The sequence below is a fragment of the Sturnira hondurensis genome, unplaced genomic scaffold (genome assembly GCF_014824575.4).
Source record: "Sturnira hondurensis isolate 20B ecotype Veracruz unplaced genomic scaffold, ASM1482457v3 Scaffold0007406, whole genome shotgun sequence".
In the NCBI taxonomy this organism is placed as follows: Eukaryota; Metazoa; Chordata; class Mammalia; order Chiroptera; family Phyllostomidae; genus Sturnira; species Sturnira hondurensis.
The window spans coordinates 2,201,899-2,215,145 of NW_028080037.1; the positions used below are offsets into that span (position 1 = coordinate 2,201,899).

Consider the following 13,247-nt stretch of genomic DNA (forward strand, 5'->3'; position numbering starts at 1 on the left):
CCACTAGAGTTGCAAAAGCAGGAGGGTTTGCAAACAAGGCGCGGGGTGGCCCTGCATCCTGGCCATAGGCCGGGGCTGCTTGCTGGCAGAGAGAGGCCCCGGGCCTCTCGTCTCTCTCCTGGGTCCCCTGGGGGTCTGCTGGCTGCTGTCCTGGGGGCAGGCAAGAGTTCCAGAAGTCGGACTAATGGGGCCCCTTGTCGGGCCTTTGTGGGCCAGGGCTCCCCTTGGGGGTGTACTACACATCTGAAAAGCACCAAGGCAATTTGCTTTAATTTTTTTCTTTTTAAAAAATTGAAACTGAGTACCCACGTGGGCAGGTGCCCGATCTCAGGTGCAAGAGTTCACAGGCCATCGTGACAGGTTTGCATTTTACCCTGAGACACAGAAGGAATGATGGGGGGTGTCGGAGCGGCAGAATGACCCAATCCCTGTGGGGGGACCGGCCAGGGGCAGGAGCAGACGCGGGAAACCAGGGAGGAGGCCGCTGGGCTGGTCTGAGTGAGCGACGCTGTGCTGGAGAGAGTGGACAGTCCCCGAAGGCCGGCAGGGGAGGTGGGGAGGGAGATGGAGGGGGCAAGGATGACTCAGCTTACGCAGCCCACCCTGCTGTCTTAGCAAGGTTCTTGGGGTCCTACAAAAAGCTTTTCTCTTATTTTTGGCAACTTTAAATCTAAAGGTGTCGGCACATTAGCCAAGGGTGTGGTCCCAGGCCCAGGCTGAGTCCGCCCAGGCCGCCCCCCTCTCAGGGTTCCTGGGCCCCACGGGACTGTGGATGCCTCTGGAGCCCTCAGGTTTGGAGCGAGGGCGGGGGCTGAGCGACTTGCTGGCCGGCCTGCAGTTGGCAAGGTCTGGTCCTGTCCCAGAACTGGGCGTCATCCAGGAGTGTTGCCTCACGGCCCCCTCCGGTCAGAGATGTTTCCTCTGTAGCCCGCTTTCTGTTATCTCCGGGGATGAATCCGGTTTTGCAATTCAGCAGCTTGGTCAGGTTAATGATTGACGGCTGCCCTGGGTGGGGAACCTGGTAGGGAGGCCTGACAGAGAAGCGTGAGGTCACAGGCCTGCATGTGGCCACAGAACTCATGGCTCGGTCCCTCCCTGCGCTTGTGACCTCAGGGAGACGTTTGAACGTGGTGCCTCAGGGGCCGTGTCTGTGAAATGAGCCTTTGAGAATTTACCAAAGTGGGCAGAAGTGCCTTCTCAGCTACCCAGTCGGTGGATGCCCGTCTCCTGCTCCCCAAGTCTCCCCCAGCTTCTCGGGGGCAGGGAAACCTTCTAGTTCACCTTTGAGTCTTTGAATTTCCCGAGTGGCCTCTGTCTCAGGCCGATGATTGTGCAGAGAAGGAACGGGGATCTTGATCAGATCAGAGCGGGCTCACTGGAGGTAGTTCCTGAAGGCTTCTCGGAGGAGGCGGCACCAGATGAGCGGGGTTTTGGATGTGTGGGAGGCGGGACCAAAGAGGTGTGTCGGGAAGCAGTGAAGGGGGTGGCCTTCCCTGGGCAGACTCGTGCTGCAGAGTGTGAGGGGCGTGTGTCGTGGAACCGAGGCAAGGCCTCGAGTGCCGAGGACAGGAGCTCGTACTTGAAGGCGGTGGGGAGCCCGGCAATAACTACAGCTGCCTCATACGAAGCACCTACTGTGTGCCCTCGCTCAGCACTGTCTCTAAGTCTCACCCACAGCCCTGCCAGGGAGGGGCTCTCGCCACTCCCACTTAACAGATGAGGAAACTAAGGCACCAAGGGGGAAGCCTCTTGCTTGAGGCCGCCCAGCTAGGGAGCGATGGAGGAGGGCCAGGTCACATCTGTTGGCCCCAGCGCCAACCACAGTGCCAACCTCGACCTCGGGTCACACGAGTGATGGGACATGCTCTCATGGCCACGTTGAAAAGGGGAATGACGATTGAAACAGTAGTAGCTCCTTCCTCGTGACTCCGCATGTGACCAGGGAGAAACTTCCAGGTGACCCAGGTGTCCCGCTTTGAGAATGCCCATTCTGGGCTTCTTTCAACACAGAAAGAGACACGTGGGTGGGGCGGAGTGAAAAAAACAAGAAAGATCCCACCACAGAAAGCGGCACCCGCACCTAGAATAGCTGAAGAAAGTGTGGCATTGAAAATCAGGTGTCTTTCTTAGCGGGCCAGTCACTGCTGGAGCCTGACTCCTCCAGTCTCAGCTCCAATGTCACCTCCTTGGAGAGGTGTTCCCTGGCCGCCGCCCCTGCCGTGACGGGCCTGTCCTCTGCACCCAGCTTTAGTGTTCTTCCTGGGACTCCCCCGCCGCCGCCTCATCCCACCCGACCCTCCCCAGCAGGCGCAGGGAGGGACAGCTGCTCTCCGCTGCGCCTCTGGCACCCCCTGGCCTGCAAAGGAAACGGGGTGCGAGGGCCCATTGTGAGCCCTCGGACAGACTGGGCGGTGGCCCAAGCCAGAGCACCCGTTGAACCCCATCCCGAGGCTGTGGCCTGGCCTGGTGGGTCACTGCCAGCGTGGCCAGAACATTTCATGAAAACAGTGGCTTTGATGAAAAATAGGCAAATAGCTGAAAATGAACGTGTGTGAAATTCTCATTCTTTCCCATCCCACGTGAATTGCGTCTGCTCCTCCCTCCACCCCCACCAGCGCCCGTGTTTGCTGGGCACCGGGCTGAGCGCTGTTTGGGGCCCCGAGGATCCACGGAAGAGGGAAGCAGGTGAGAATCCTGTCCTTGGGGCGTTACCATCGAGCGGGAGAGGCAGATGCTGAACAACAGACATAGTCAGTCACAACATATGTTGGAAGGCGACAAGGACCGTGGAAGGAACAGCGGCCTCGGGAGTCCAGGAATTTGCAGGCGGACAGGGTGGGCCTTCCCGAGCAGGGGGCGTGTGAGCAAAGATTGGAAGGGGTGAGGGATTCGACCACGCGGCTACCCCGGGAAGAGCATCGAAAACCACAAGAACAGCCCGTGCAAGGGCCCTGGGGCAGGCATGTGCCCTGTACCTGCATCTGAGCCAGTGGGCTGAGTGACAAGGACGGTGACGGGGTGTGGCACTGCAGAGACCAGACCGGGAGCTTGCTGGCCGGTGTTGAGACGGCAGCTTTGGTGTTCACGTTCACGAGATAAGCAGCGGCACGTTGCTGTGTGTGTTTGAAACACTCAGGCCCAGCGGCGGGCACCGGCAGCGTCTTTCTGAGCCTGCCTCTCTCCCTGCCGAAAGCGTGTGCGGGAGCCCCGCTTTCTATGCTCAGAACTATTGCATGTATTTTTTTTCCCGGGCTCAGGCGATTTTTAATTTTTTTAAATTAAGTGCATTGGGGTGACCTGGGTTGTCAAGATTACACGGGTTTCTTTTGCTCGTGGGGGTTTCTCTAGGCAGCGCTCTCAGGCTGTGGGCTCCGAATGACTGGGGTGAGTGGCACCCACGTCTGAGAACCAGGGTCGGGGCAGGATGGGATGTCAGAGTATCGACCCGTGTCGTTGGAGTGTGAGTGACATCATGCTTGGAAAGGTGAGCCATCTTCTGCAAAGCTTCCGAGTCAGTTCGCCCAGATGTGCAGGTGGTGGCCCTCCGGGGGCGGGGGGCGCGGGCGGGCAGCGTCTGTGCCCTGTGCCGAGAGTGGGGGACCTTGGCATTACCTCAGCTCTGACCCTCCCAGCCGTGCCCACACTCCAGAGTGCTGACCGCCGCCACCCGGGTGTCCAGTTCCCCACGACTTTGCCCATCCGTGGTTTTCCCCGGGTGACTTAATTTGTGTCCGTCTCCTGGAAAATATCTCACTTTAATTTGCAGTTAATCTTCTTAAATTTGTGGTAGATTTACTTACCATAAAACCGCCCATTTAAACCATTTACAAGCGTGCAGTTCGGTGGCATTTAGTTCGGTGACCAGGCGGCACGACTGTCCTCAACGCCTGGTGACTGAGTGTCTCCGTCGCCCCAGGAGGAAGCCCCACGCTCCCTGGCAACCGCGCGCCTGCTCTCCGTCCCCAGACTTGTCTGTTCTGGGCCCCGCGCCCCAGTGGAGCCACACAGCCTTTGTTCTCTGGGGTCTGGCTCCCTCGGCCTGTGCCAGGCAGCCTGTGCCAGGGTCCGCCGCAGTCCAGGCCCACCGCCCACGACACTGAGTGCACTGGCCGGAGTGTGATTACTCCCCCACTGACCCACATGCAGGCTGTCTTCCTCGCTGGGCTGCCTCGAACCCGGGTGGGCCCACCCATGTCCCTTTTGGCAGGTGGGCCCACCCATGTCCCTTTTGGCAGGCGTGATGAAAGTGCTGCACTTGTTGATTTGGGTTCCCGGGCAGATCAGACTCCTGTACTGCACCCTGCACGTAGCCTGGAGGAATGGCATTGACCTTGAGAGCCTTATGCTAAGTGAGAGAAGCCACGAGTGGGTATCCCTTGGGTACCCTGCTTGTTTTCGAGAACTGCATACAGTGTTATGGACACATCTGAAGTCTCGCGTGACTCTGTGTATGTGGAAGAAGGCCAATCCAGAGACAGAAAGTAGATCCCCGGGGGCCGGGCTCGGCGGGGCGGGGGCAGGCTTTCGTTTCAGGCCATGACACTGCTCTGGAACTCGACCGTGGTGGCGCCGCACGCTCTGGGCGTGCGAGGACCGTCGGATGGCGCACTTTAAATGGGTGGCTGGCACAGTATTTGTTTGAGTTGTCTCAGGGACACTGTCAAAAAATGTTAGCCTGCTATTTTCAGAATACACCCCGGACACTCATCCTCTTACACTTAACAACTGGTCGCGTTTTATCAGGCAGGTACCGCTCACATATGAGGCGCTGCCAACCTCAACATACGAGGCGCTGGGGTCGCCCCAAGTGGTTTTCTGACGCCCTTTGGCATTCGGTCTCCTCCATCCTCCCGCAGCCCCTGGCAGCTGCGGCCCGGTGTCTGTCCCCGAGGTTGTCCCCCTTCCCGAATGTCACACCAGCGAAGTCATGGAGCGCATGGTGTGTGCCGTCTGGCCTTGTGAGAGCCTTTCCCGCCTGCTTTCGAGGTGCCGCGTGCTGCGGCGTCTGCCAGCGCTCAGCACCTTTCTACTCGGGCGTCAGGTTCCACTGTTGGGGGGGGAGGTGGCCGTTTGCCTCCTGACAGATGTTCGGGTTATTTTGAGGAATGTTGTTTAAACGTACTTGTCTTTGGCAGACATCTAGTCGGGCTCCTGCCAGCTTCCTTCCTAGCCTTCGCAAGGCCTGTGTCCCCGGCCAAGAACGCCCTTCCTGCCGTCTCTTCCTGGCAAAGCGCAGCTCTTTGTCCGAGCCCAGCTCCCAGGGCCCCTCTTCCAGAAAGCCCTCCTGGCTCTCTAGGGATGGGTTGGATAAGAGGGAGGGGCGCCCCTTGTCCCTCTCCCCCAGGCTGTGTGTCCTGGGTTGCAATCTCTGACCCCGGGGGAAGGGGTGGGGACAGAATCTTTGACCTTGGAGGAGAGGGTGGGGACAGAATCAGGTACTCAGACCAAAGGCTGTGATGCGGGCCACCCGGTGGTCAGATTTCTAATCACCGCGATCTGGTCAGCTGCCCGGTCCAGGTGCCTCTGCTCTCCTGTGGCCGAAAGAACGCTGGCCTGCAAATCAAAACCACTGCGGAGTCTGGTCCCCACGTGAGGTGGGGTGGGGCGGCAGCAGGGGAGGGGGAGGGGTCGGTCACTTGGTGCCTAGGGGCGGCATGGCTGACCTTGTGTCCAGAGTCCTGGACCCTCGACCCTTAGGTTTGCAGGCTGGCACTCACTCCGCTGAGCTCCACCAGCCAGGGTGTGCTTTTATTTATTTTTAATCCTCATCCTCACCTGGCCCTGCTCTCCACACCCGACCTTCATGAACACATTTAGACACCACAGGGGCCCTGGGAGGAGGATGCTGCCGCCACGCCCATTTCACAGATGAGAAAACCGAGGTGCACAGAAGATCAGCGACTTGTTCGCGGTCACGCGGCCCGAAGGCCACCCACCATTCCCAGTGGGTGAGAGCCTTGGGAGGGAGCGGGACCCCAGAGCCCTGAATTCCCTTTCATTGGAGAGAGAGAGGAGGGGAGACATCTGGGCTATATCTGGGGATTTACTGGTTAGACCAGTTTATCTGAAAAGCAACCCAGTGGATGAGGCAAACAACAGGATTCCGGGACTCCAGAGGCTTCTCCAGGCCCAACTCCCTTTGCCAAGATATGTGTCCGGGGGTGGGGGGCAGAAACCGGAAGCTCTTCTTTCAAAACCATTTTATTGTGACATCTTGACCTGAAGAAAAGCTGCAGATGTCACTGGATGTGTTTGCTGCGTGCGTTTGAAGGCACACATCTGTCACCACCACGAATGTCTGCTCTCACTCCTTATTTTCTGATTAAATCCCATTGAAAAAATCCATCGTATTTTTACTTATTTACTTACTGATTAAGATTTTGTCTATTTTTAGAGAGAGGGGAAGGGAGGGAGAAGGGGAGGGAGAGAAACATCAATGTGTGGTTGCCTCTTGCGTGCCCCCCACTGGGGACCTGGCCCACAACCCAGGTCTGTGCCCTGACTGGGAATTGAACCCACGACCCTTAGGTTTGCAGGCTGGCACTCACTCCACTGAGCTACACCAGCCAGGGTGTGCTTTTATTTATTTTTAATCCTCACCCGAGGACCTGCTTAGAGGGGAAGGGAGGGAGAGGGAGAGAAAACACTGATCAGTTGCCTCTCATATGCACCAAACCTGCAACCCAGATGCGTGCCCTGACCAGGAATCGAACCCGAGACCTTTGGGTTTACGGGGCAAAGTTCCAGCCAGCTGAGCCACGCCAGCCGTGGTGCACACTCTCTGTTTATGATGGTCACTGCTGTTCTGGTCATTCGCGGTGGGTAGGTCCTGGAGACTCACCGGACTGCAGAGCACCCGTAGTTAACGGCCCCGGGCTGTGCATACAGATACTTGCTAAGAGGGCAGATCTGACATGTGTGTTCTTATCCCCCCACACACGTGCACACGCACGTGCACACGCACAGGAAGGAGCCCGGGCTTGCTGCCTCCCTGTCTCCCTCCCCGAAGAGAGGGCCCAGGGCGGCCAGGGCAGGCGGGGCCCCTGGTTACCAACCCCGCGCAGGTCTTTTCTGAGAGTGAGGGGACGGTGCGGAGGGCAGGAGGCGTCCCCAGTGTGTGCCCAAGTTGTCCTCGTGGCCCCAGATTACTACCTCGTTTACATTGGGACGGAGCTGGGGACAGACCCTCTGCTCCCTACCACTGCACACAGAGACCACCTTCCCCTACCCCCATCCTGCACCCTTGGCCCTGGCCTCCCACCGAAGGGGTCAGCCGTAATCAGCACCGTGGACCCTAGCCGCCACCTCCTCCACCAAAGCAGGATCTTCCTGGGGGCGAGGCTGATCACTCTCTCACGTGCCCATTGAAAGTGACAAGGAAACAAACACAGTAACAATACTGGCAGCGGCCCCTGGAGGGGTCCTGGAAGGGAGGGGACGATGTGGTGAAGAGCTGGGGGCAGGGCCTGGCACGCAGGTGCCCCCCCGGGCTGGGCTTGTCCGAGGCTTTGCTCCATCAAGTTCTGAGTCACTGCCCCGGTGCCTCCTGGCTGCCAAGGTGTCGCACGCTCCTCCAGCTCCCCATGGCGGCGGGTCAGGACTCGTGTTTGTCGATCAACGGCTATCACACTGGAAGGCGAGTCTGACGCTTTCAAGACAACTCTGAAAGCTCTAATTTACATTAACGCCTCCTGCCAACGTTTTTATTCTTGGCCATGATTTCGACTTCTCTCCATTTAAACGCTGCGTAGGCCCGATGAGCCATGGCTGAGGTCCACGCGCGCGGTACAGAGGGGGACGCTGAGGCTCAGGCGACCAACCTGCGGGAAGGGCTGGGCTCTGGCTTCTTCCCGGAGTTTGCGGGTTGGGGCGGGGGGCCGGGCCTGAGCGGCCCGCTTCAGCCTCTGCTCCTCCAGGGCCTCCGCCTGTTGGACGTGGCTGTGTGGGGACAGTGAGGGTGGCCATCCTGTCTTGGAAGGCCGCATCCAAGAGAAGCGGGAAGGTGCAATGCTGGCCTCCCTGGATGCCTGGCTTTGCCGTGTACCCGAGGGGCTGCTCCGTCCTCTTGGTTTGGGCTCAGAGGGGACGTGAGCCTGCTGGGTGGCACTTGCGGGACTGAGGGGGACCTTCCTGGGACACCGGGGCAGAGGTCTGTGGAGCTCAGGGGCAAAGCAGAGACTGGAGGCTGGAGAATCTGACTATTGAACTTGCTGGGTGGGTTTCAGGCCTGTTTCCTTTGACTTTTTAAGAAAAATCAAGTTTTTACCACACTCCATCCATCAGGCGATTTTATAGAGATCTCTGTGTTCCTGGCTTTCTGAGGAACCCAGCTCTCGTTGCCAGCCCCTCTCAGGCTGTGCCGCAGCCACACCAGCCTCCTCACTGGCCCCAGACACTCTGGCTCGGCGCCTCCCCACCTCAGGGCCTTTGCACGGGTCATTGCTGCTACGTGGGCCGCCGCCCCGCCTCTGGCTCTCAGTCTGGTGGGCGGTCTCGTCGGTGCCTGCATCTCACCCGCAGCTCTGTTCACCCCTGCAGGTTCGCCATGTTTGCACAGCCCCCGCTTTCCCCTCCCCGGGCACGAAGGCCCCACGGAGCTGGGGCTCGGGGCCTGTCTGGCTCACTCGCCTGCCCCCAGCTCTCGGAAGAATGCCTTGCAGGTGCCAGGCACTCAGTACACGTGTGTTGGGCGAGGGAATAAATGAATGGCACACTGGACTGCTGGTGCCACAGAGCGGCAGCCGCCACCTGTCCATGGGGCACAGGGCCCCCGTTGGCCAGGGTCCCCTGCTCAGGCTGTTGTTAAAACACAAGAGAACCCAGCGTGACTAGATGACCTACTGACTGTAATGGTGTAAACCGGCCTTCCCGACGTGCTGTGGGATGAGGGCGCCAGGGATGAGGGCCGGCTCTGGGCAGCTGTTCTGGAGCTGAGTGGTGGGCAGGTGGGCATGGGGCCCCCTGGTCGCCCTCCTCAAGGGTGTGTCTGTCTTGCCCCCCTAGAACGTGCGCATCGACCCCAGTAGCCTGTCCTTCAACATGTGGAAGGACATCCCTGTCCCCTTCTACCTCTCGGTCTACTTCTTCGACATCGTCAACCCCAAGGACATCCTCCAGGGCCACAAGCCGCAGGTGCGGGAGCGTGGGCCCTACGTGTACAGGTAAGGAGAGAGGTGGCCCTGGCAGGGTGGGTGTCTCGGAGCAGACGGGGTGGGGGGGCTGCAGTTCTGAGACCCAGGAATCACCTCAGAGGCAGGCCAGGTGTGGAGGGGGAAGGGTGGGGCTCAGTGTACAGAGCGGTGAGGCAGCGGTGCTGGGGGGCGGGGGAGGGCACCTACGTCTGGTCTCCAGGCAAGCGGGGACTGCTCCCCAAACTGGTGCCCTTGCAGTGGCAGGGGCGGGGGTCTCCAAGCTCCCCCCTAGTCTCTCAGTCATTCAGCACGTTTATTGAGCACCTACTATAAGCCAACCCATCAGGGAAACAGCAGGGCCCCAGACAGAGGCCCCGGCCCTCAGAGCTGCCATCCTGGGGCGGAAGGGAGGAAACATGTCACGGGACGGCCGGCGGTGGGCGTGAAGGGCTGTGAGAGTCCAGCGGGTGAGGGGCGCTCTGTGTGTGTCCACACGCGTGTGCCTCTTTGGTGGGATCTGGTGAGGCCTCCTGGCCTTCTCTGCGAGGGCGGGAGTGGCCCGTGGAGAGAGGCCCTGCTGGCTGTGGGGCCAGCGGGTGCAGAGTTTCTGGGGCCGGGCAGCGTGGGCTGTGTGTGAGGGGCAGCGGGGAGGCTGCTGTGGTTGGCCGGGATGCACTGGGGCCGAGGGCAGGGCTCGGAGGGCAGAGAGTGGGCCAGGGGCCCGGCGGCGGCGGCAGCCGTGGCCGTGAGAGCCACAGGGCCGTTTTTCTGTCAAGCTGGTGTTTTTGGAGCTCGGTGTGGAGGCACGGGGGCAGAGAGACGACAGCTGTCTGCCGAGAACAGAGGGCCGGGCCACCCGTCAGTGTTTGTGGGGTTCGGGGCTGGGGTTGGGAGTCAGGGCTGGGCGGGAGGAGGCCACCATTTCGGGGAGAGGACAGGCACGGAGCCGGGAGCCAGAGCCTGTGCCAGAGGGGCCTGGCGGGCTGTGTTGGGGGCTCCGTCTCTGTCCCCAGAGCACTGGGACGCAGCAGAGCACTGGAAAGGAGGAACCACGTGCCCAGGCTGGGGGACAGGGAGGGCGGGCTGCGACAGGGTGGGCCGCTGTGGACTTGCGGATCCAGGGCTCAGCCTCGGGCTTCAGCCGCGGGCCTCGCCTCATGCCTGGCTGTGGCCGTCCCCCAACCCAGAGCCCCCTCTTGCCCTTCTGCGGACTGGGGACGATGGCGGTGGAACAGCCACCTGACCAAGTTATCAGATCACAGGGACGTGATGAGGGCGCATTCCAGCGCACAGTGCCCCTGGGACTCGGCCAGTAGGTGCTCCCACTGGGTTGGGAGTCTGCCCGTCCCATGGGCTCCCTGCCCCCCACACCATCATTCCCAGAGGGGACCTGGCTGGCCCTGTCACACAAGGGGAGAGGTCGAGGTGCGACGGGTCCCTGAGCCTGGCTGCCTGCCCTGCCCGTGCCTTGGACCTTCCACTGTGGCGGGTGGCGCCCAGGGTCCCCCTCTGAGCGGTGGCTGGCCCGCCCTGGCTTTTCTGGGGACCGCCTGGGCAGAGTGTGTGGGGCTGTTCAAGGTGCAAAGTTGGGTTCTGGGCAACCGGGGACAAAATCTCAGCCGCTGTGTGGGAGGTTTGGGCTCAGAAAGTCTGGTCAGAGTCAGCTGAGTGCATCCCCCCACTCATTCATTCCCCCATTCACCACCCATTCACTCACTCACTCACCCATTCATGCATTCGGTCATTCATTCAACAAACATCTCCTGAGCCCCAAAGGACGTAGGTGACTGTTTTCTGCACGGGGGACCCAGAAAGGACAAAAAGGCACTGGGGTGCCTGCAGTCAACTTGGGGAACCATCAAGATGGGGTATCCAGGGTGTGGAGGTCCGGAGCTGTGTTCGTTTTAGGTCTGGTGATGATCAGGGTGGGTTCTCTGAGAAGGTGCGGTGTGAGTGGAGACCTGATGGAGGCGTGGGGGACCTGTCGGGCCCTGGGGTGCTCCCTGGGGTGCTCCCTGGGGTGCTCCCTGGGGTGGCTGGTGAGCCTTTTGGAGGCTTTGGCACCATGTCCTGCAGTGGGTGGCCTGTGGTGGGACAGGTGTGGGGGGTGACTGGGCTTGGAGGTGGCGCTGGCAGGTTGGAGACGTGCAAAGACACCCATGGGCCCAGGGGAAACCTGGGGTCACCCCACCCCGCAGCGGGCGCTGACCTCAGGCCCCCTCTCTGCAGGGAGTTCCGGCACAAGACCAACATCACCTTCAATGACAATGACACAGTGTCCTTCCTCGAGATCCGCAACTTCAAGTTTCAGCCCGACAAGTCCAATGGCCTGGAGAGTGACTACATCGTCATGCCCAACATCCTGATCCTGGTGAGGCTGTCTTCTTTGTCCCTGTCCCCCCGCCCCAGGCGGCGCACGGGCCACACTCCTAACCCCACGAGTGTCCCCTGGGCACATCTATTGGTCTCTGGTTTGAGGGTGCTGGCCAGAGTCATTGTTCTGCCCTTTTCTGAAATCTCCAAAAGCAGGTCCCGGTGGAGGCTGAAAGGGGCACCCCTAGGCCATGTCACCGTCAGTGGCATTTAGAGGGAGGGTGTGGGCAGGGCCCCCCGTTCTGTGCAGGGGACAGTCACAGCGACAGCTGGATGGACTCACTGCTCGCCGTGTCTGTTGGGACCCCTGAGACCACCCCAGGGTCGCTGACTGGCCAGGAGGCTCACAGGGCTCAGCACAGCATCCCGCTCACGGCTGCAGCCCGTTACAAAGGGCAGGCACTGCACAGCAAGGCCCGGGGAGGGGAGGGCCCAGGGCTGGATCCCTGGCCCAGCTTCTAGGAGAGTTGCCCAGGACATGCTTCATTCCCCAGCAATGTGACAATCCATAGGCACACGTGCTCACACATGTGACGTGCCGTCTACCAGGGAAGCTCATTAGACTCAGCCCCCAGGACCTTCTAGTTTATTCTATCCCTTTGTGACATTTAAACAATGGTGCGTTTATGACCCTTTCACGAATCGTCAGCGTGAAGGAGACCCTGGTGAGTGGCCAGGGAACCAGTTGTATTAACCCATGTCTTAGGAAACTGGTTCTGCTCACTGTTCTACAGGGAGACTGGCTTTGGGATGGGGTCCCTTTAAGAAGATAAACCAAGTGCCAAGATGGTATCTTCAGAGGAAAACAAAAACGAGAACATCACTTGTATTTCAAGCACCTAGATATTGGGGAGAGCAGGCGTTTGGGACTCTCATTGCTTAGGAGGGAGCGGATAAGGGAGTGGCGTCTTCATTAAGGATTTTTTTACAAGGTGACAGTAAAAGATGCTTCAAACTTACATAAGCAAAAACGGAATTTGTGGGCTCCTGTTACTGGGCGAAAAGGGCAGGGGTTGACACTTCTGGGCAACAATGCTGCACCCTGGATCAAGCCACACCTGAAACTGGGTTTATGCACCAGAAGATTGGCTCATCTGTGTGGTTATAGCCTTGTGCATCCCAGGTTCAGAGCCAATAGGGGGACCTTCCTTCTCTACCCGACAGCCCAGCAGATTGTTCCCTTGTGGCTCATTGGCTCTGATTGGGCCACATGCACCTTTCTGAACCAATCACTGCTGGAAGGAGGGGGGCTTCTCATTGGCTAGGCCTGTGCTGTGTGTCTTCCTCTGGGGCTGTGCGAATCCAAGAGCGCAGGCAGTCCTCCTGCCAGAGAACCAGGGAGTGGTTCTGGACACCCCAGACACCCTCCTGTCCCATGCAGGGGCCCTCCCTGGACCCAAACGTGTCCCTGGGTGGGCTTTTTGCCTTGAGGACTGGCCTCTGGTCCAGGGGAGGTCCTGGCTTCCGGTCCTAGCTGTGTCCAGCCTCTGACCCATGCTGTCCCCTTGCTCTGCAGAGTGCAGCGATGATGTTGGAGAATAAGCCCCTAGGTCTGAAGCTGTTCATGACCTTGGCGTTCTCAACCCTGGGCCAGCGTGCCTTCATGAACCGCACGGTGGGCGAGATCATGTGGGGCTATGACGACGCCCTTGTGAACCTCATCAATAAGTACTTACCAAACATGCTCCCTGTGAAGGGCAAGTTTGGGCTGTTTGCTGAGGTGAGTATGGCCCAGTGAGAGGT

General features: G+C 59.8%; 1 protein-coding gene across 3 annotated transcripts in view; it reads left to right on the plus strand.

Annotated features, from left to right (window-relative positions):
• The window catches only part of SCARB1 (scavenger receptor class B member 1), a 67,831-nt gene that overhangs the window by 31,557 nt on the left and 23,027 nt on the right, over positions 1 to 13,247 (plus strand). For all 3 annotated transcript variants that reach the window (XM_037051881.1, XM_037051880.1, XM_037051879.1), the window contains 3 exons: positions 9,004 to 9,161; positions 11,361 to 11,502; positions 13,021 to 13,224. In XM_037051881.1, the coding sequence (XP_036907776.1) occupies positions 9,004 to 9,161; positions 11,361 to 11,502; positions 13,021 to 13,224 (504 nt within the window). The remainder of the gene's footprint in view (positions 1 to 9,003; positions 9,162 to 11,360; positions 11,503 to 13,020; positions 13,225 to 13,247) is intronic.